Raw genomic sequence first — 22,421 nt, forward strand, 5'->3', positions numbered from 1 at the left:
CCGAAACTAGATTACACGTCCGTACCGTCTGATCGTATTCTGCGGCCCACCTCCCCCAGTGGCGTAACGGCACTCACTGGATAAACCCATGGGCCCGGAGCTTATGGGGGGCCCGGAGCTTATGGGTGCCCCTGAGCAGTGCCCCGAGCAAAAAACAGGCATCAAATAGGCCTATGTCGAATAAAAAAAGGGGGGGGGGGGAGGTCACTTGTATTGGTATTGGGCCTCAGGCATCTGCGTTACGCCACTGATTCCCCATGCAGAATTAATGATACCTAAAATTGTAACTCTTCTTTCTTTTGAAACATATACCAAGTCAGTTTTAGTCCGCATGCGGACAGCCTCAGTTTAATATGCATTAAATGCAATAATACAGTAGCCTAGTTGGTTTCGCTATATTTTATTACAATATATTAACTTTGAAAGGAGCAGCCGGTAATCCTCAGCGGAACCAGGATTTGAAATGTATTGGCCGGGCCTAAAAGTAGTGAAATGAAGTCCTGAACTTAATTTGATGCCCTATCTTTTGCATTACTGAAATTGCTGAATTTAGAGGTGGGGAGACGGAGAACCGGGTCACCCGGTCCCCCTTGAATTCTCCATTGCTACTAAACACCACAAACATCACCGCCGCACGTGTGAAAGTCTATACCGATCTTTGGTATACGTGTATTACTACGCCAACGCGTGCAAGTAAATATAATTAAAGGAACCTATCACCCCGGTGCGACGGGCCGCAAACAATCGCCAAAGTTCATGGCATTGAATGTGTTCAATATTTGAACTAGGTTTATTTACATGCTTTTATTTCTCTATTATTGGATTGTCCACCAAATCAACCACTATACATTTTATCTTTTGTCAATCACTGAGGCAAATGTTATAACAAGAAATGGCAAACCGATCTGTGATTTCAACAGGATAAAAGTGACCTCGGTATATCCTATTATAGTCAGTATAAAGTTATGATTCGAAAACACAATCGATCGATTTGGTATCGGTGACCCGATCTTTTATTATTGCTGTTACGAACCTTACAAAAATGAAATTTTTCTCGCTTTAGCCAATATTCAAAAAGGCAAACTGGTTTTATTATAGTTTTTTCACACTGTTGCTTGTTTATAATAAAAGCCAGTATATATTTTTGCTCAACGAAAATAACAGGCACCGGTGTTTAGAGGGAGGAAGGCATGACCTCGTCTGAACACACCTCTCTCCTCGCATTAAAGACCCATTTATACTAGGACGATAAGATAACGAATGACAATAGAAACAACTTATCATATAGGCCTAGATAGAATATCTAAACCTTGTTTTTAAACGAGTTCACTATGTCGGTCGGTCGGTCTGTCTGTCGTTCCGGTATCACTATGCGTTTTAGCAAGCGACTTATGGCCGTTGGCCTTGTTTTAAACGAGTTCATAATTGCTTGAGTTTGTTTCACGTTCGCAAATATAATTATGATTCTCGAGTACATTAAATACAAAACAAATAAATTGATATCTATAAAGTTTAATAATACGAATTTATTACACTGTTGTTGAACACACGGATAAGAGCTAAACGATAACGCACAAGCATTATTACATTAGGGGCCGAACAAGAAACATAATGTTTAAAGCGTGGTTCCCACTAGCGACGCAACGCAAAGACGTAAACGCAACGCAAGCGTTTTAACCAATGCCAAGCGAAGTTATAGACAGTTAGCAATCACAAACGAATAAGCCATCGCTTGTGATTGGTCAATTCACTTGCGTTGCGTTACGTCCTTGCGTTGCGTCGCTAGTGGGAACCACGCTTAACGCAACGCAAGGACGTAGACACATTAAATAATTTATCGCTTGTGATTGGTCAAATCCCTAAAGCGTGGTTCCCACAAGCGACGCAACGCAAGGACGTAACGCAACGCAAGTGAATTGACCAATCACAAGCGATGGCTTATTCGCTTGTGATTGCTAACTGTCTATAACTTCGCTTGTCATTGGTTAAAAACGCTTGCGTTGCGTTAACGTCATTGCGTTACGTTCTAATGGGAACCAAGCTTTACATTGTGTTACGTCGTGTGTTGCGTCTCTAGTGGGAACCACGCATTAAGCGTTATTCCGACTAGAACGTAACGCAAGGACGTAAACGCAACGCAAGCGTTTTAACCAATGACAAGCGAGGTTATAGACAGTTAGCAATCACAAGCGAATAAGCCATCGCTTGTGATTGGTCAATTCCCTTGCGTTGCGTTACGTCCTTGCGTTGCGTCGCTAGTGGGAACTAAGCTTTAGAGAGGCCACCTTTATCATGAAATCATAAATTTGAGCCTGGAAATACTAAAATATGGATTGGATTCGCCTACATAAAAGTTAAAACTGAATAATTTTATGAATTTTTAACAACATGATTTTTAAATAATTATTAATGTATTGTTTGTATATTGCCTAATCACAATGGTTTCATTCAAAATTCAATTTTATGGTTAACCGTTCCAAAAAAAATTATTTTGCAAAATACATCTAAAATAAATGAGCGTTATTTTAAAATGCGTAATGAATCTCTAAAAATATAAGCTCCTTAAGTTACCTTTAATTCGTCAATTTAAGAGTATACTATAACGTTAGGGTACCTGCAATGAATTATACTGCAGAATGAATTTACAGTATACTAGGTAGCATAAAATGTATAAAGTACAGTATTACAACAAAAGCGAACATTCATTTTCAAGACGTGCCAAGCAGCTGTCGAGTCGGAAAGTCATTTTGCGCACGCAGAAACAAGAGCATGCGAAAAAGTCGAGTGGTCCATCCAGAAAATGATACGCCGCTAATGCTGTTTTAAATAACACCATTTAACAAAAAATATCTTCATAATGAATACAATACACTCTCACAAAAAACTCTACCAGATAGTCTCTGTCTGCACTATCAAACTTAATGTGACAAAAAAATGTGATGTGCCCATATATGGATATGATGATGTCATATCTCTACCATATTTGGGAATATCCCTACCCTATTTGGGAACATCACACTTTTTTTTCAAACTACAGTAGTTTGATAGTGTAGACAGAGCTTTAGGCCAAACTAATAAGTTTCGTTTCCAGATAATTTTCTGTTGAAGAATTAATCGAATTTATGATTTGGAAAAATCTGGTTTATGTTAAATTCTGGTTTCAAGAGATTCCGTATGAGTTTACCTTTCATTTTAAGAACAATACATTGTACTATGCTAATAATGGTTGTCATTTAAGCGTATTAACAACAGCCTTAAATACAGTGCATGCAAAATATATGTTGTAGTTGTACTGTAATAGTACAGTACATAACAACCTAGATAGGTCTAGCTATAAAATGGTGCATATTATTGAATGAAAGCAACTAGTCCAGGGCAACCCTGTGTCTGGGGACTAGTCCAGAACAATCAATGTGCTAGCCACTAATCCAGGGCAACCAATGTACCAGCGACTAGTTCACGGCAACCAATATGCCAGCCACTAGTCTAGGGCAACCACTGTGTCCGGGGAATAGTCCAGGGCAATCAATGTGCTAGCGACTAGTCCAGGGCAACCAATTGTTATAGCAGTTAGTCCAGGGCAATCATTGTGCCAGTGACTAGTCCAGGACAGCCCCTGTGTCCAGTGACTAGTCCAGGACAGCCACTGTGTCCAGGGACTAGTCCAGGACAGCCACTGTGTTCGGGAACTAGTCCAGGGCAATCAATGTGCCAGCCACTAGTCCAGGGCAATCAACATGCCAGCCACTAGTCCAGGGCAACCAATGTGCTAGCCACTAGTCCAGGGCAATCAAGCATTGACCAAAGCCAACTAAACATTCTTAACTCATTTCAAAACCAATTCTTAAGTAAAAAAAAAAATCTAAAATCACATGACTTAACAAGGTCAGTGTTAGGTCACTGACTTCTTTTTCAAAAGAATAGGATTTGATACAAATAGCAATACAGAAAGCTATATTTAAAGTTACAGATAACTCTTAAAACACACAAGTGAAATATCTTTAGTAGTAAACCGACTGATTTCACAGCCCCAAATATTATCTTAAGGCTGTACTGAAATCTGCTATTTCTATTGTTAATTAGTAATTATTTTCCAACACAATGTGCATACCATACTATCTTTAAAATAATTGCTGGTATTTTTATATTTGATATTCAATTTAGAATAGTATAAAGACAAATTAATAAAAAACTTTTGAACTTGTATTTGTTAATAAGCACATGTGTAAAATATGATATTACTATATATAACAAACAAAAAATAAATATTTTTTTTGTTTTAATATCCAATCCATAAATGAAACTTAACTACTTATTATTATATTAAACAATACTAAGCACAATACTATACTAAGCACCAAAATATCATGCAGAAGTAAGAGTACAAGTGTTTTTGAAACTATGGACAAACAATATACCAAAGAAAAACTGTATGATCTATCGATGGGATCATATCTTTGCATGTGATATCTTAATACACTAATCTAACACCCGATTCTCTGTACTGTATCTCCACATAATGCCATTAAATGCCCAGTATCATATGCAAATTCTTTAATACAGTGTCATATACTGTATATTACATGGTACTGTGGCACCTGTACAATGTTAAGTTATGTTAGGTGTATGGCCTTAATACAGGCATCCCACGTGACACATATGTGAAACTGTATTACAGAATTTATGACACTGGACATATAGATACAGTACCGCGAATTGGCTAACCACACATTAATTATCTTTAAAACTTATTACGAATATATGCAGTGCAGAAATCGGTGATTGGCTACGACTAAAAATGCACATATACATCACTCTTGCGCGTTTTGTAGGATTGAATATGTACAATTGTATATTATTAGCGTTCCTACCAGCATTGCAGGTGGTTAGTCTATAATATTTAAATTTTATTACTGTACATAAAGCTGAGAGTATCGAATATCTACCACTATTTATATCATCTTTTAAATAATATAATAGAACAAATACAAAACAAAAAATTATCTACTACAACTGCCACATAATTAAACTTTTTTTTGCCTTTTTGTGCTTATATGCATTTGTTTGTTAAGACAATGCAAGATTTGTAGACATACAGATAATTGACTGACTGCTAATTTGTGATTCTGAAACTACAAACAGAGTTAATACAAAACAATGTTATACTTCCCAATAGAAAACAACCAAAGTGCACTATGATTATGAATCCATTATCAAGACATAAGTGATGTTTCCATTCATTTGGAAACTTTCAATAGTAGTTATATTTTTTTGTTTAATGCCCTTTGACAAATAATACTCTGCAATTCTGTTCATAGCACTGTTATATTCATACTGGAAAAATGCGTTTATTAACTGTTGGACGAGTCTTATAGATCTATCTAGTCGCAAGTAGCGTTTTGCGGTTTAGTTTTCCAGATGCATCATCTTTACTAAATCTAACATTTAACAAAACATGCATATTCACAAAATACCATGCAAAAGTATAAACAAAAATTCTCATAGTGTAACTGTCAAATCCAGCTGATTTACGGTAGTCTTATAAATATACAATTTAATTTTAATATTTTTTTTAAATCCACCATATACCTTGAAATAGCATGGAAATCTAACCTCTATATGATAGCACAATATATTAAAATTTGAAGGACTGACAACTCTTATCTTGATTATTAGTATCTTCGTCACCGAGTCGTTAATTAGATAACTAATTAGTCTTCTTCCTCTTCTGACTCCTCCTCTTCGGCAGTTGCTAGCCATGTCAACCACTGATTCACCTATTAAAAAAATTAATAAATTATGTTGGAAAAATATAATATAATATATCTGCCAATTTTTTCAGTTGCCAATGCGAGAGACAATAAATAAAAAATGTATATATCACCCTCTATGATTTAATAACTCAAAGTAATCGTGAAAAACTGTCGTCCCTATCGAATAGTTACAGTAGGCAAGTTTCTGTACTATTTATTTAAGCATAAAAAAAAAAAATGTTTTTGTTTCAAATTCAGTAATAGCATGTAGGTTTGTGTTATTAAAAATAGGCAAGTTGATTCAAGATATTTTTATGGTATGCGAGGTCTAAAAACTTGTGTATCCTATTAGACTTGCGCATAATGCACAAGAGTTGCCAGATATAGTATACTGTACATGATGATAGTACACAAAAATATAGAGTGTGTTTATCAGCTGAAATATAAACTGTTCCGTCATATAAACATATCTGGATAGAGGACAATTATAACCAGGGTACGGTATTTACACCCAGAACATATACATACACCCTGAAAGAGAGGGGTTAAATTTGAGTAGATGTCTGAGTGGTAGTTATAAATTGTTAAAATGAAAATGGTGCCCTGACCAAGATTCGAACCCCACTCTTTATTATTACCTGGAACAGAGCTTCTCCTTTGCCATTAAACTCATCTGTGACATCTTCCTTCCAGTTAAGAAAAGCCTCTTCGTCAATTACCTCCATGTCGTAAAGATTCACAAAGAACCGCAGCAGCATACCTAGACAAAACACCAATAGCTCTCTATCAAACTTTATGTGATGATGTCATATCACTACCATATTCATATTCAGGCATATCACTACCATATTTGGGCACATCACACTTTTTTTGTCAAACTAGTTTGATAGTGTAGACAGAGCTTAAGTATTTAACATGCACAGTAGTTGTTAGCGAGAGGTTAGCCAATTTTAGCCTAAAGTTCTTCTTCTTTTAAAGCTTGTGAACCCAGCCTAAAAATGTTCCACTTAGCTTAAAACTTTTCCTCTTAGATTAACGTCAATGTAACTTTAAAATAAATTTAAATCGTTATAAGAAACAAAAGCCAACCTTTTGGAAAGTTTTCTTGGAAGCAGAGCGTCTGCAGGGCATACAGCGCCACCATCTGCAGATTCACATTCTCGTGAACAAATCGTTGCAGTAACGGTTTAAACTTGTCCAGTAATACTTTCTCTTTTTCTTGTACAACTTTTTCGGGGACAACGCTTAAATCAACACTTTCTTGCAGACTGCTTTCCTGTGTAACATACTTCAATATCCTATGGGAAAAACCATTATAGAATAAAAAATAAAATAGTGTTCAAATGTAGTTTAAAACCTTCCCAGAACAATTCCATGTGCATGGATGCATGCAGGAGAATCAAATTAACATTGCCGCCGTACATTTTGTACAAAACCATTTGAATTCAGATGAATTTTATTTTTATTTTTCACAGGATATAAGTTTAAAAGTCATTGTATTTTCCAGAGAAATAATAAAAAAAATTAGTTGAATTTGAATTCAAATTTTCAGTCCGATACTAGTATTACTAATACAAAGTTTATTTTGCAAACAATTTGATGGTGAACTTCCATTAGTTTGTAAGCATTTTAAACCTTTTCCTTAAAAGTCACTTATATTTTTTGTCTCCTTCATCTACTTAATTTTCAAACGACCATTCAAGTTTGTACATTGCAGAACTTACCCTGTAGTTAAAGCATTTATAAAGCCCTTTTCCTTATGTAGGCTGGGATCAACCGAGTCCTTAATCCACTTGTACAGTGTTTGTGGATTAGGATCAGACTTAATCTGCTTCCAGATATCCCCTTGGAGCCGCAACAGCGGGAATAAGAAGCTAAGATTCTAAAAGAAAAATAAAACAATTGAAATAATGTGTACAGAGATATGAAATTACTATTCATTTTTGTTGAGAGAGGAGGGGTGTGAGGGTGTCAGAAGAGGAGGGATGTGCAGGTGTCCAGAGGGGAGGGGTGTCAGGAGGGAATGGGGAAGGTAGGTGTCCAGAGGGGAGGGGTGTCTGGAGGGGAGGGTTGTGTAGGTGTCCAGAGGGGATGAGTGTCTGGAGGGGAGGGTTGTGTAGGTGTCCATAGGGGTGTGTAGGTGTCCAGAGGGGAGGGGTGTCAGGAGGGGTGTGTAGGTGTCAAGAGGGGAAGGGTGTCAGGAAGAGGCAAGTATGGGGATGGAGTGGTGAAAGGTGTTTGGCGGCCTGTGATAATCTAAACAAATGATCTGTTTTTTTGTGTACATTCAATATTAATTTTTCCTCATAATTAATGTCTAATTGTATGTTGTCTGTATCAAGCTGAACACATTTTCACTATTTATTACAGTGCTATTGGTGGGTAGGAAGTGAGTGACACATCTCTAACCTTCAATGTAATTTCTAAACCTTTTTTTTTTGTACAGAACAAAAAACTAACTTTTCCATCAAGAATTTCGATCATCTTCTCCTTGTTCTGGTCGATCTCTGGCAGCATCTTCAACAGGTTAATCTTGCTCTCATTCACCAGCTTCACCAGCCATTCCTTGTCTTTCAGTTTCTGAAGCCGTTGAAGGCACAACATGATCAGTGGGTAATATGCGCCATTTTCCATTGGGTCGCAGAGCTCCGACAATGCGACAACGTCGTCGATAACTGCTCGTGCTGCATACGTGCCAATTGAGGATTTAATGAGCGGATAGTCTACTTCAAGCATGGCTAATTGACTCAATAGCTCAGTAAAACCCTGGAAAATATATATTTCAACCTCAATGTATAAAAACAAACTCTTCCAATACCAGACTCTCTGAAAACTGGAAACTCTCCAAAAACCATACATACTGGCCCAGTCCAAAGGTGTCTGGTACTGGGAGAGTGCAATACAAATAGGCTAGCAAACCAAGCATTTCAAGTGGAACCTCTATCTACACATACATGTAACTAAAACAGACGATTCATGTTAACACATTATGTATCTTTAATAATTATATGCTTGAGTACGTAATTAGAGGTATAAGATTTTTTATTAATAACATGACAGTACATGGAAAATTTAAATATCTTGAGAATTGATAAAAGCATGGCCAACCGAGAGAGGGTGCTACACAAATTTAACAAAAATACATAAATTATTATTATTACTTTTTTTTTGTCATGAACTAAAAATGTTCTGAAGTTTAAAAAAATTTACCTCCATAAAATGTGTAGCATTCACGATATTCTCTTTTTTCAAGGATGCAATGAGCGTGCTCAGCATGTCACGCTCTGTGTCTGTTTTCGGTAGGCCATGTTTCATGACGGCGCAAACAACGGCTGGAACAAACTTATTTTGAACCTTCTCCTTCAAGCTTTTTGTTGCATCTTCTATGCAACCAGTCTGGTCAAGTTCCTGCAGAATTAGTTCCTGAATAATAAACAAAAATGTAAATTATTATGCTTTATAATTGTTTTTAAATCGTATTTTTGAGTATCATATTTTTTGTAGGCATTTTCAACACAAGCTTAGCTTTTTGAAAACAGTGCCTCCTTCATTTTGTATATTGTAAGAAATAATAATATTAATAACTTGTTTTTATATAGCGCCGATAAACATACATTCTCACATCACTTTACATTATACTGGGTACATCAGAGACAGCAACATTCATTTTAATAAAAAAAAGCTTCTTTAAATAAATAGATTTTTAGACGGGATTAAAAAATTATTTATGCGCTATACTACATAATCTGTACATAAATCTAAATAATCTGTACATAAATCTAAATAATCTCTACATATATCTAAATAATCTCTACATATATCTACACAATCTCTACATATATCTACATAATCACATAATTCTACATAATCTCTTTGCAAATCTAAAATAATCTCTATAAATCTCTACATAATCTCTATAAATTTGCATCATCTCTATAAATCTACATAATCTCTATAAATCTACACAATCTCTATAAATCTACATAATCTCTATTAATCTACATAATCTCTATAAACCTACATAATCTCTACAAAAACATATATAATCTCTACATAAATCTACATATCTCTACATAAATCTAAATTAAATCATAAAACAAGAAACGGTAATCTCTAAATAAATCTACATAATCTCTTATAAATCTACATAATCTCTACATATCTACATAATCTCTACATAAATCTAAATAATCATAGAAACGGTAGGTACCAATGCAGTAAGGACATCTTTCTTGTTGTTCGTACGTTTCTTAACAGGCTTCGGTTTCTCTTGTATGGCTACCTGTTTGATAGGTACCATAGATGGGTTCATTTGCATCGGTACCTGTGGCTTCAGCAGGGATTGGGGTGCTTTTGCAAGGGGTGCATTAGTCTTCTTTGTGCTTGAGGGTAGCATGTTGAGGCTTTGAGGTTTCAGGATTATTGATTGGTTAGGACGAAGGCTTACCTGTGAAAAAAGAAATTTAATAGATTAGTATACAAATAATTAAGATTATGAGTGCAATGGTACAAATAATTTCATAGAGTTAAAGATCAAGATTTTACTACTCAGAAAAATTGTGTTTTTAGATGTTCATACAAGGATTTGAACATTGGTATTGGAACCACAATCAGAGTGAAAAAAGTCACCAAAACTTTTATAACATTTTAAAATAATTCAAAATACTTATTTAAAATTGGAATTCATTTATTTATTTATTATATTTTACTGGAATCTGTGGCATTTTTCTAATTCAGTACACATTTAAAAGCACAAAATACTAAACATAAAGTTTTTTTGCGATACAAGCTTTTGAAAGAATAGTGACGATATATGCACTTACTTCGTCTCCTCCTTTTGAAAAGCGTGGTGGCATATCTCTGCTTTGCGTATTTTGACGTGTTTGACCGAAACCAGAGTTTTCTTGCGACTGACGCTGCTGGTATGACTGCGACTGACTCTGGTATTGCTGTTGCCCCTGGTTACCATACGTAGGGCTCGGGTTCTGGTTCTGTTGCCGTTGACGACCCTGGTTACCATACTGTGAGTAGTTATTACTGTAGCCTATTTGAAAATAAATAAATATAATAATTTATATAAATCGTGGTAAATTTAACGCAGATCATGAAAGCGAAAGTGCTCGATACAAAATGTAGAGCCAAATATAAATAAATGATAAATCTGAATCTTCAGAGCCAAGCACCTGAAGATTGAGTTCATACTCATGAAACAGCCTGTAGTGCAATAAAATGTTCAGTTGGTAATTTACTAGCGTCTTTATCATTTATTTATAATAATTTATATATATTAATTAGAAAAGAAAATATTGTAAGTTATATTTTGTACATAAATTTATGAGAAAATTGTATGAGTTATGTTTTGGCCTATGTAGTAAATAAAGAAAAAATTGGTTAATGTGACGGAGGCAGGATTTGAACCAATCATTTTGGGGAGCAAGGATGTTAACCACCAAAGCTGTTTTTTTCCGGCCTAATGGGTGTTCCTAATGCTCGTTATTTTTGTCTTTTGTCTGTTTGTTATTTTAATGTTGAGCATCAAATACATTCATTCAATCAATCAATCATCAAGAGGTTCCCACTATTGTGTTGGTCAATAGACTCATGGTTTTCATGTATTTACCAAATGTTTAATAAATATAGTATATATATATGTACATTGATGGTGAAGAAATTTGATTTAATTTAATAAATTAATATTCATACAAATTCAGCATTTTTGTTCAAAACCTACCACCAGATTTGTATTCCGAATCTCGATTAAAATTTCGCTGACGTGTTTTTGGACTGTAACTTCCGGCTCCGTAAGGGTCAAGGTCAATCACGCCTGGACCGGTTCCGACACTGCTCCCCATTGGTCCCTGTATAAATACGTCATTGAGACCTCCTCTTGGTTGTCCTCGTCCAAGAAATCCGCGATCTCCATTTATGCCACTAAAAAAATCGGTTTGTTTGCTTGGAATATAGATGCCCAAATCCTGAAATATAAAATTGATTGAAGGATTTTTTCTAACTTCCAATTGGATAATTGAACATACTATGAAAGCACGAGTGGTTTTAATCGTAGGTCTGCACCTCAAGCAAAAGTCCAAGTTCAAGTCAAGGATGGAACTATTTCATTAATATAATGTTAGACTTATATAGCGCCAACTACAAACATTTTTAAACGCTTTACATCATATTTATACAGCAGTCAACAACTTCTGTAAAGCTCTGTCTACACTATCAAAATTTATGTGACAAAAAAAATGAGGTTTTCATATATATATGGACATGATGATGCCATATCACCACTATATTTAAGCATATCACTACCATATTTAGGCACATTACACTTTTTTTGTTTGATAGTGCAAGGGTCCCTTTGTGTCGAGCTACCACTAATTCGTCTGTACAAACAAACAAAAAAATAAATACAAATTCTTAAGTCTGTAAATATAAATATATAAACTTACCCGTGCTGCTTCTTGGCGCACTTGTTCAATTAATTTAGGACCCTGGTCACGCATCACTCGTCTCGGCATCCACTAGAAAATATAACAAATCAATTCCTCAAATCAAGTAAGATTAGTGTTATTTAGCAACCAAAGACATGGAAAAAAAATAGTAATAGGAAAAAAAAATTGTATATATCAAGCAGGCGGTCCGAGTTCGAGGCTCGGTTGGGGCGACTTTTTCTCATTCTCACAGATTTAAATTAATTAATTAAATATCAGTATATCAACGGGCGGTTTAGAATTAATGTTCATTGCCTAATGTGTATATATATATATATATAAATCATACTGTAAATTATAGAAACAGTACTCATATTCGGAACATGATCTAGTGGTATGATACTCGCCCTGTAAGCGAGAGGTTGCAGGTTCGAATCCCGCCAGAGACATTTTTTCATACAACTAAAAAGTACGGAACTTTCGCCAATGAGCTATGCTCGACGCGATTATGAGATCATGTTCCGAATATGAGCACTGTTTCTATAATTTACAGTATGATTTATATATAATTTACACAGTGCTACGCAACACCATTGATTTATATATATATATATATATATATATATATAAATCCAAAGGCAAATTACTGAAAAAAATGACAATGCTGTGGGTATCAGTGGCTGGATCTCAATGGAGATACAAAAATAAAAAGCGAAAAGCTAAATCAAAACGATAAAGTAAACAGCCAGAAAAGTTAGCAGAGCTTTCGGGCAACACTAGCCCTTCATCAGTGCAAGTGAAGGAATTTGGATAACGTCATAGTATAAAGCTGGCAAGTGCTGCCTGGGTGGACAGGAAGAAAAGAAATATAACAAAGGGAGCCAGGGTGGAGTCTGAATAAGAGTGGAAAACAAAGTATATATATAATCCAAAGGCACATTACTGAAAAAATGACAATGCTGTGGGTATCAGTGGCTGGATCTCAATGGAGATACAAAATAAAATAAGCACTGAAAAAATGACAATGCTGCGGGTATCAGTGGCTGGATCTCAATGGAGATACAAAATAAAATAAGCACTGAAAAAATGACAATGCTGTGGGTATCAGTGGCTGGATCTCAATGGAGATACAAAATAAAATAAGCACTGAAAAAATGACAATGCTGTGGGTATCAGTGGCTGGATCTCAATGGAGATACAAAATAAAATAAGCACTGAAAAAATGACAATGCTGTGGGTATCAGTGGCTGGATCTCAATGGAGATACAAAATAAAATAAGCACTGAAAAAATGACAATGCTGTGGGTATCAGTGACTGGATCTCAATGGAGATACAAAATAAAATAAGCACTGAAAAAATGACAATGCTGTGGGTATCAGTGGCTGGATCTCACTGGAGATGCAAAATAAAATAAGCACTGAAAAAAATGACAATGCTGTGGGTATCAGTGGCTGGATCTCAATGGAGATGCAAAATAAAATAAGCACTGAAAAAATGACAATGCTGTGGGTATCAGTGGCTGGATCTCAATGGAGATACAAAATAAAATAAGCACTGAAAAAATGACAATGCTGTGGGTATCAGTGGCTGGATCTCAATGGAGATACAAAATAAAATAAGCACTGAAAAAATGACAATGCTGTGGGTATCAGTGGCTGGATCTCAATGGAGATACAAAATAAAATAAGCACTGAAAAAATGACAATGCTGTGGGTATCAGTGACTGGATCTCAATGGAGATACAAAATAAAATAAGCACTGAAAAAATGACAATGCTGTGGGTATCAGTGGCTGGATCTCACTGGAGATGCAAAATAAAATAAGCACTGAAAAAAATGACAATGCTGTGGGTATCAGTGGCTGGATCTCAATGGAGATACAAAATAAAATAAGCACTGAAAAAATGACAATGCTGTGGGTATCAGTGGCTGGATCTCAATGGAGATACAAAATAAAATAAGCACTGAAAAAATGACAATGCTGTGGGTATCAGTGGCTGGATCTCACTGGAGATACAAATAAAATAAGCACTGAAAAAATGACAATGCTGTGGGTATCAGTGACTGGATCTCAATGGAGATACAAATAAAATAAGCACTGAAAAAATGACAATGCTGTGGGTATCAGTGACTGGATCTCAATAGAGATACAAAAAAAAAAAAAAGGTAAATCAAAACGATAAACTAAAACAGCCAGGAAAATATATATCAGTATATCACCGGGCGGTTTAGAATTAATGTTCTTTGCCTGTTGTGTTTATATATATATATATATAAACAAATCAGGCAAAGAACATTAATTCTAAACCGCCCGGTGATATACTGAAATTTAATTAATTAATTTGAAACGATAAAGATGAGGAAATCTGTGAGAATGAGAAAAAGTCGCCCCAACCGAGACTCGAACTCGGACCGCCTGCTTGATATGCAGATGTCCTAACCATTAGACCACTGGGGCTTTCATGGTATTGTTCGAACTCGATTGGATAGCGACTCTTTAACATTCTCGGCATGGTACGGCGGAACAGCACTAGTCCTCAGTTGTACGCACGCGCACCAGAGATCAAATTGATACGCCCTCATCTTACAGTATTTTTATTCACGAGGCGGGATCTCCGAAGAGCTAAGTTGTTTGTTGTATAAATGAAAATGTATTGCATGTTCTAGGAATAGGCAATTCTTGAGGTGGTGAGGATGCGTTTCCACTTTTATGTCTTTTAAATTTCCAAATCACACTGCTTATTAGGTTTAGATTTCACATACCACGATTCTAATATAGTCTCATGTTGAACTGGGAATTTTTAAAAAACTATATCGGCCCATCTCAGTAAGTTAAACTTAATCTCAGTCTGTGCCTTCAGAGCATCTGGCCTGGCCCCAGTAGGTTATTCTATCATAGAGACTTACCTCATTGTTACGTAGCTCCAGACAGTCCTGCAACATGAACCTAATTCTTGCCGGCAGTTCATAGTTCACCGACAGCTTATTCATCCTCTCAAAATATTGATCCATCAAGGCCTACAAAAAACATTTTTGTAAGGAAAGGTTTTGATAAAATGATTTTATGTTTAAGATGAAAATCACACTAAATCTTCCACTAATGTAATGGGGCATAAACTACTGGACTGAATTGCGCACAGGTGTGGACGAAACATACTTTCTACTCCCCCAAGGGTACCTTCATGTCGAGTGCTGCCACCAAACAGCGCATGCACACTTGGGTAACCCCTAACTCTTTCGAAAGATGTACTGGGTTCTTTAAAAGTGTACACGAGCCAGATGTGTACACTGGACCTCCAGTTTTAAGTCCTTATTCGAAAAGACTTGTTCTACCACCAGAACAATGGTCTAGCAGTTGCTTGAACCTGTGCCGATTATATAGCCATGGTTTGCAGCAGCGCCCCTGCCTTAAATTTTAAGGAACCATTTGTGGGTGTATAAAGTTGTTTCTTACCTTGGCTTTCTTTGTATCCAGCCTGCGGCCGATAGTCTTCATTATTTGACAGAGGCATTCCAAGTCTTCTGCCCTATCAGCAATTGACTCATGCTTCTTCTTATCAAGCAACTGTTGGAAGAAATTAAAAACATTATCGATTATTTCACAAAACAAAATATAAACTTAAAACCAATTGGATGGCAGTCAATTTGACTATTTTTTTGCTTTAAATGACAGTTTTTGTAAAAAAAACTATTCTGTGACATTAAATTAAACTATTCAACAATTTTTTTTTTTTTTTTTTTTCTGGGGGACAATAGATCTTTAAAGGTTGCAGCTATGGATGTCTAAGGGGCAGTTGTTACCTTCATAATGTGGTTAGGCCCTCTACGGACCCACGTTTATTTAATCTTTTTAATAATTACGATATATATGGCAATTACCTGCTTGATACACCTGTGAAGGATGGACTCATGAAGCATGTCCAACTTGCCAAGTTCGCCTGTACGAAAAAAAAATTACATGAAAAAAGTAATTGCACAATAATGTTAGTATGTTAATAGTCCTTTGACACATACACTGCTTTAAACACGAGCGATAACATGCATTTTCAAATAATGTTTACCCCCTCTATAGTAAGTCAGAATACCATTTCGTTGGATTTCTAGGTCATTGAAGCATGGACCTTTTAGAAATTCCATGGACATGGAGAAAAAATCGGTTGAACTGCGCATTACATGTAAGAGAACACCAACTGAGTTTGACCCAATCACTGTGAATGGATCTGAAGTCAAGTGTGTTGAGCATGCAAAGTTACTAGGTGTCAATCTTGACCGTAAATTGTCGTGGCAGACGCATGTTGACTGTTTAACCAAGCGCGTTGTACCAAGGTTGTTTTTTCTTAAGCAACTCAAGAGGTCTGGCCTAGATAGACTGGAACTGCTCCGATACTATCAAGCAGTGATACGACCAGTTCTCGAATATGCCTGTGCTGTTTGGTCCCCGAGTTTATCCAAAGCACAATCTGACCAAATCGAACATGTCCAAAGAAGAGCGTGTAACATAATATGCCCCGATGGTACCTCGTATGCTGATACCTTAACATCATCACTCTATCTGAACGCCGCGAGAAGTTGTCAAGAAAATTCTTTGATAAAATGAAAAAAGAAGATCATATATTACACTCTCTCTTACCTAAACCTCCCACACACAACCATCAGCTCCGACGCGTTAGATCGTTCACCCTCCCCAAAGTCCGGACACAACGCACAAAAAACTTCATTACTTTCCACGGAGTTTTCAATGATTGGTGAATGATCAGTAACTGAGTTATGATAAGCAAATTGTGAACCCCTATTGGTTTGTGTTACTGGATGTACTATGATGGCCATTGAAAGACTGATTTGTGGACTATGATTTATTTTAGTATTACTTGTTTGGACTGTGTTATACTATGTGTTTACATATTTACTATTATATTTATGTCAACTTCATCACTGCTTACTTGATGCAATAAAGGAAATAAATAAAATAAAACACGATGATGTCATATCACTACCATATTTGGGCAATCACACTTTTTTTTTAAACAAGTTTGATATTGCAGACAGCGCAGGAGGAAAAAAGCATATTCCTACCAGTGACAGTAATGGAAGGGGGACAGGAGGCTTAAACTCTGTCTACACTTTATGTGACAACAAATATGGAGATGATGATATCATATCACTACCATATTTGAGCACACCATACTTTTAGTTGTCAAACTAGTTTGATAGTGTAGACAGGGCTTTAGGCCTAGAGAAGATCGTGACAATGAATATGGCTTTGTCTTGGATCCATCCAGCATCAGATACATAATATACTGTTATATCATTACGAATATAATAGTAACTTACATATGAACTTGATGTTGCCAAGCATTTTAAGCTTAGCAACATGCCTCTGCTCCTCTTCCTCCATGTCCATGTACCCATCTCTGTCGTACGCTGAAATATCAAAGTTGATCCAAAATTTAAAAAAGTCATCATAAAATGCCATATTTATTTGAATAAACCTCCCACTTTGAATAAATGCAACACCACGTCACCCTCTCCCAACCCTATATATTATTTGATTATACATGTTACCATATTACACCCAAAAAAATAAATTCCTCTCCTGAATAAACGCCACTAAAAACCCTCCTGTTCAAATAAATATAGTACATATCACACAATACTCTCATATGGTATCAAGTCTAACTAAAAAATCCCACAGTATCCGAGCATAGCGCAGTTTCAACAATATCTATAAATCATTCGGTTTTTATAATTTCTAACATAATCGTAATTCAGCAAACCTTTGAACGCCTTTGACCGGTTTTCAAACTCATCTTGACACTTGGCAATAAGGAGACGCTGGAAAGTCTAAAAGAAAGAAAAATCAAATTGAATAATTTAAAAAAATAAGACTAGAAGGGCACTCACAGAGCATAACCCTCCTCCTAGGCATGCGAAAATTGAATCACATGTTCCCATTCAGCTATTCAAGTTCAACGTAAACATTTATTTTTTTTCTTACATCTTTCATAAAAAAATTACAAAATATAAAATAATAAATAAGTTACTACTTCAACAAGATGGGTAGGTAGTATTGAATTTGAAATATATATCAATCATATTTATTTATCATATCTTTTATATTAAATTGTATTTTCTTTTTTATTCTTTTTTTCTTTAAAAAATTAATCCTGCTAACTTTAACAAATATAGAAAGAAGCAAACATACCTGATGGACCTTATAACCTCTAGTTGAAGTTCTTTGTAATTTCTTTTATTATTTTAAACATATTTGGATTCATCTTAAATAATTTATATAATCTGTTTTTCATTTTAAACTTGATAACATTATGTGTTAGAGAAAACATACTAGTTAAGACAAAAATCTTCATTATTATATGAAGTCTGTTGTTTTTTGGAGTTCCTAATTTTGTTATTCTATATTATTTATATTTTATATTTTTGTTTTGAGGAGCCTATTTACTACAAGCTATGCTTTTATTTACGCTCCTCCACTTTATATGCGTTATTAGTAAACTAAAATAACATTTTGGCAGATGTAATACTAATAAGTCTCTATGAATCTACAAAACTTATTACTGTACTTACTTACTTATTTTTCCATAAAATAACAAATATGAGTTTGACTTACTGCAGGGCCTGAAGACCCAGGAGGTTCAAAATTGGGGGCTAATTCACAGAGACGTTTACATAGCTGAGCATAGGTGAAACTATATTTGGCTTCTTCAAGCGCCTTGTCAAAAATCTGAAATTAAATTCATAAAAATATGTCAAGTTTATCTGATTCAACAACAAAATTTTAATAAAACATCGGGCAGGGAACTGGCACAAGACAGCAAACCATTTTTTTACTGGCCAAAAAACATTTGGATTTTAATTGATAATTTTAACACATATATGAAATTTTCTGTGAAAAAATAACCAGCCAAAATTGGCCCGTTACTAGGAGATTTGACATGCCCGGCATGGCATTTACTGGACCTGTAGTACATCGAATGATAACATGTAGATTCTACCACATATGGAAAATGGTCTCGAAATCCAATATGGAATATAACATTACAGTAGAATCCGTAATAAAGGGGAACCTTCGGGGCAAAATAAAATGTCCCTCAAAAGTGTCATCTAAATATTTTCTAAATTTGTTTTGGTAGATACCCACATCACTGAGAACACCTGTGAGTTAGGTACTGGCTGGTCTATGCACCTTAAATTGCTGGTAAACGGAAGCAGTGATGTGGGTTCGATTGGTCTTGTTTTTATTTTGGTTTTTGTCAAAATTATCTGTTGTATTTAGGTTTAAGGTTAATTTGTTTCATGGTTTTCACAAGAGCCTTGAGCACTTGTGTGGATTTGTGCGCTGTATAAATCTTATTATTATTATTAAAAAGGGGTTTAATCATAGTGTTAAAACATATTGCTATGCTTTTGTTTTATGGAAATAATAAGGGTGTCCCCTGAATAGAGGTGTCCCAAAGGGAAGGGGATCTACTGTAAACGTATTCTAACTCACCAAGAGGATAATTCCTTTAAGTATAGCTTTGGAGTCTATGCCGACATTAAGTAAATCATTGCAAAGTTTGTCAAATTTTTCAGGGGCGATTTTATTGAGGATTCTGAAAAAAAAAATATTATAATTATTATCTAGTTAATTAATTTTTATTAACTAGGTTAATTATTATATTCTTAACTAGGTTATAACTGGTTTTTAAACTAGGTTTTGATGACTGTATCTTAAAGCATGGTTCATAATTGGATGCAATGCTGTAGGTTCAAGCAAGTAAGGTGACCAATCACAAGGGACAGTTCAGAAGGTCCATTGCATCATGATTGGCCATGTTCATGATGGTACTTGGCCAAATAACTTGTGACCCTGATTCTTATGCAACAAATAAAAATGATTATGGTCATTGGTCAACTGATGACCTTCTCCTTCTATTAGTTGCCGTCTTCAACAAGATGAAGCTAGCTCGAAATTGATGATAAATAACTAACCCTCGACAACGACGGAACACAATGTTATGTTTTTCATAGTCTGATATTATTGAATGACGTTGAGTGCTTGGAGGAACCCATCGTTGAAATTTTCGCGCTGACACATCTTCCCTGTAAATAAAAATCTTTATATTTAAGCAAGCAGGAGGCAAAATAAATTATATTTTAGCTGTGAAAGGGAGGAGAGTGAGCCCCTAGTATACCTGAATGCAATTTTTTTTTCGTACATAAGTTGGGGACTCCTTATATAAGTTAACCTAACCTTCTAAATAATCACTGTCACTATAGTACAAAGATTCGAACCCCATATATCGACATGCAAAGTCCATAGCCTAATCCATTCGAACAAGAAATACATACTAATAATTTTTTTTATGAACCAGGTATTCCCCGGGTATGTGTGTTGTATTGTGTTCTGGGGGTGAACGTGGGATTATACCAGAGGATATACGGCGATAATAATGGAATCAAATCATAATTATTGTAGATAGTACCTATTGATAATCTGTGGTGTCTCTTGCAGCCGGTTGGATTCACCGTAATACGCACGAGAAGCACCACTTCCTTGACGTGGCCCTTCCACTTTGTTAATTGGCGCCAGCTAAAGCACTCTGAAAACACGAACTTTTTTTAATCAAGGCTGTGGACATAAAAATGTGTAAAAAATAAAATACTGTTCACTCTTCTTCTATTTACATTAAATAAAATCAAGATTTAGGCGTGTTGTCAAGTTCAAAAAGGTAGAGAGCGATTCTTGACTCTGCTACTAGGCTTAGTACTAATACAGGTAGTGTAGCCTAGCTAGGGCCTACTAGCTAAAAAAATTACAAACACTATAAAAAACAGGCTGTAGAGTAGTAGCCTTCTTTTGGGAGTGTTTTAATTAACTTTATTTATCTTCACACACCCTGTGGCTGTAGTAGTAGTAGGCTAAATTTAAAATCTATCCACAAACTACACTTATTAGGGACAAGGACTAAACACTAAATACTAAAACTGTAGCCCAGACAAGGCCTAGAGTTTCGTGCTAGGCCTAAACATATAAAGAGGAAGCATTCTGTTTAATTTGTAGACGGTAGGTACGGTACACCCGTGCAACACAAATGCCAAACGCCGATCGCCATATCGGGCAAATGCAATGGAATAAAACCGCTAAAATGCTGATTAATTACAATGTTAGAATTAATCAAATAATCCCAGTCTTTATCTAAAAAACATATATTACACAAACATCCCAAATTAAATAAATAAAGAATAAGATATGATTAATAATTTAAAAAATAAAAACGAAATTCTCACCAGTATGTAATGTGTATAGTCAACTCTGTTCGTCTTTGTTTTACAACCGATTGCGACACAAAGAATTTTGGGAAAATTCATCCACTATGAAGTGAGCCACCACACATTATCCCCACCTTTAAAATCGCACATTCTTTTTTTGTCTACAAATTATAATGTTTTATTTTCAATAAATTGTTAATTAAAAATAATAACACTATATAAGTAAATACAAATAAATTCCTATATTCAATGACATATCCTTTAAAATCTGATTAAAAACAATTTACCATCGAAAATTGATCAACTTACTTTATTGACACATTGATACATTGTTTTTAATTCTATATGTTAATAATACTAATATTATATAAGTGTTAAATTATTTTATACATATTTTTATATTTATACCGACTCTCCATTATAGTAAAATAATAATTATAAGAATGGGCAACCTCATGTTATAACTTGATCGATTGTGTCTTACTTAAAGAACGGCATAACGGTACTATACATACAGTCTATTCATAGATCTCTATGGTCTATGTATAATAGTGACGTTTTTCCTTGAGAAACAAAAATAAGATATATAATCATATAATTTCAATAAAAATAATAATTTTCTAAGCCAGTCCAATACCTTCATGATCAGTAAGAATGGTTGCCATACAAATATTTTCGGTCTTATTGATCATGACGGTAGATTATTAGACTCAGGAAATTAAAACATCACTATCGAAGGCAATATGAACGGTTCCTAGTTCTATACAATTTCTCAATAAAGCCAAAAACATTGAAATGAATTTGATTGAAAAAAAAACAAACCCAAAAATGTATCAATTTTTTAATAAAGTTAAAATAATTTAAAATGTGTCCAAAATCACATACAAATTAATTTCTGACTATGGTATACACTAGTCGAAGGGGTCCATAGCATAACTCGACAATAATTAATAACATCAGTGTA

At 35.1% G+C, this 22,421-nt stretch overlaps 1 protein-coding gene across 1 annotated transcript; it reads right to left on the reverse strand.

Annotated features, from left to right (window-relative positions):
• Nucleotides 1–1,496: 1,496 nt before the first annotated feature.
• On the reverse strand, nucleotides 1,497–21,787 carry LOC140054974 (eukaryotic translation initiation factor 4 gamma 2-like). Its single transcript, XM_072100119.1, has 20 exons — nucleotides 21,767–21,787; nucleotides 20,671–20,777; nucleotides 20,177–20,287; nucleotides 19,695–19,797; nucleotides 18,813–18,926; nucleotides 17,962–18,028; nucleotides 17,519–17,608; nucleotides 16,067–16,125; nucleotides 15,642–15,752; nucleotides 15,095–15,205; nucleotides 12,206–12,277; nucleotides 11,485–11,728; nucleotides 10,577–10,797; nucleotides 9,964–10,200; nucleotides 8,964–9,176; nucleotides 8,214–8,519; nucleotides 7,478–7,635; nucleotides 6,843–7,051; nucleotides 6,392–6,513; nucleotides 1,497–5,777 (listed from the first exon to the last, which is right to left on the reverse strand). The coding sequence occupies exons 1-20, from the start codon at nucleotides 21,785–21,787 to the stop codon at nucleotides 5,712–5,714; spliced, it is 2,742 nt and encodes a 913-aa protein (XP_071956220.1). The 3' UTR covers nucleotides 1,497–5,711.
• Between the last annotated feature and the right edge of the window lie 634 nt (nucleotides 21,788–22,421).

The sequence above is a fragment of the Antedon mediterranea genome, chromosome 7 (assembly GCF_964355755.1).
Source record: "Antedon mediterranea chromosome 7, ecAntMedi1.1, whole genome shotgun sequence".
Taxonomy (NCBI): Eukaryota; Metazoa; Echinodermata; class Crinoidea; order Comatulida; family Antedonidae; genus Antedon; species Antedon mediterranea.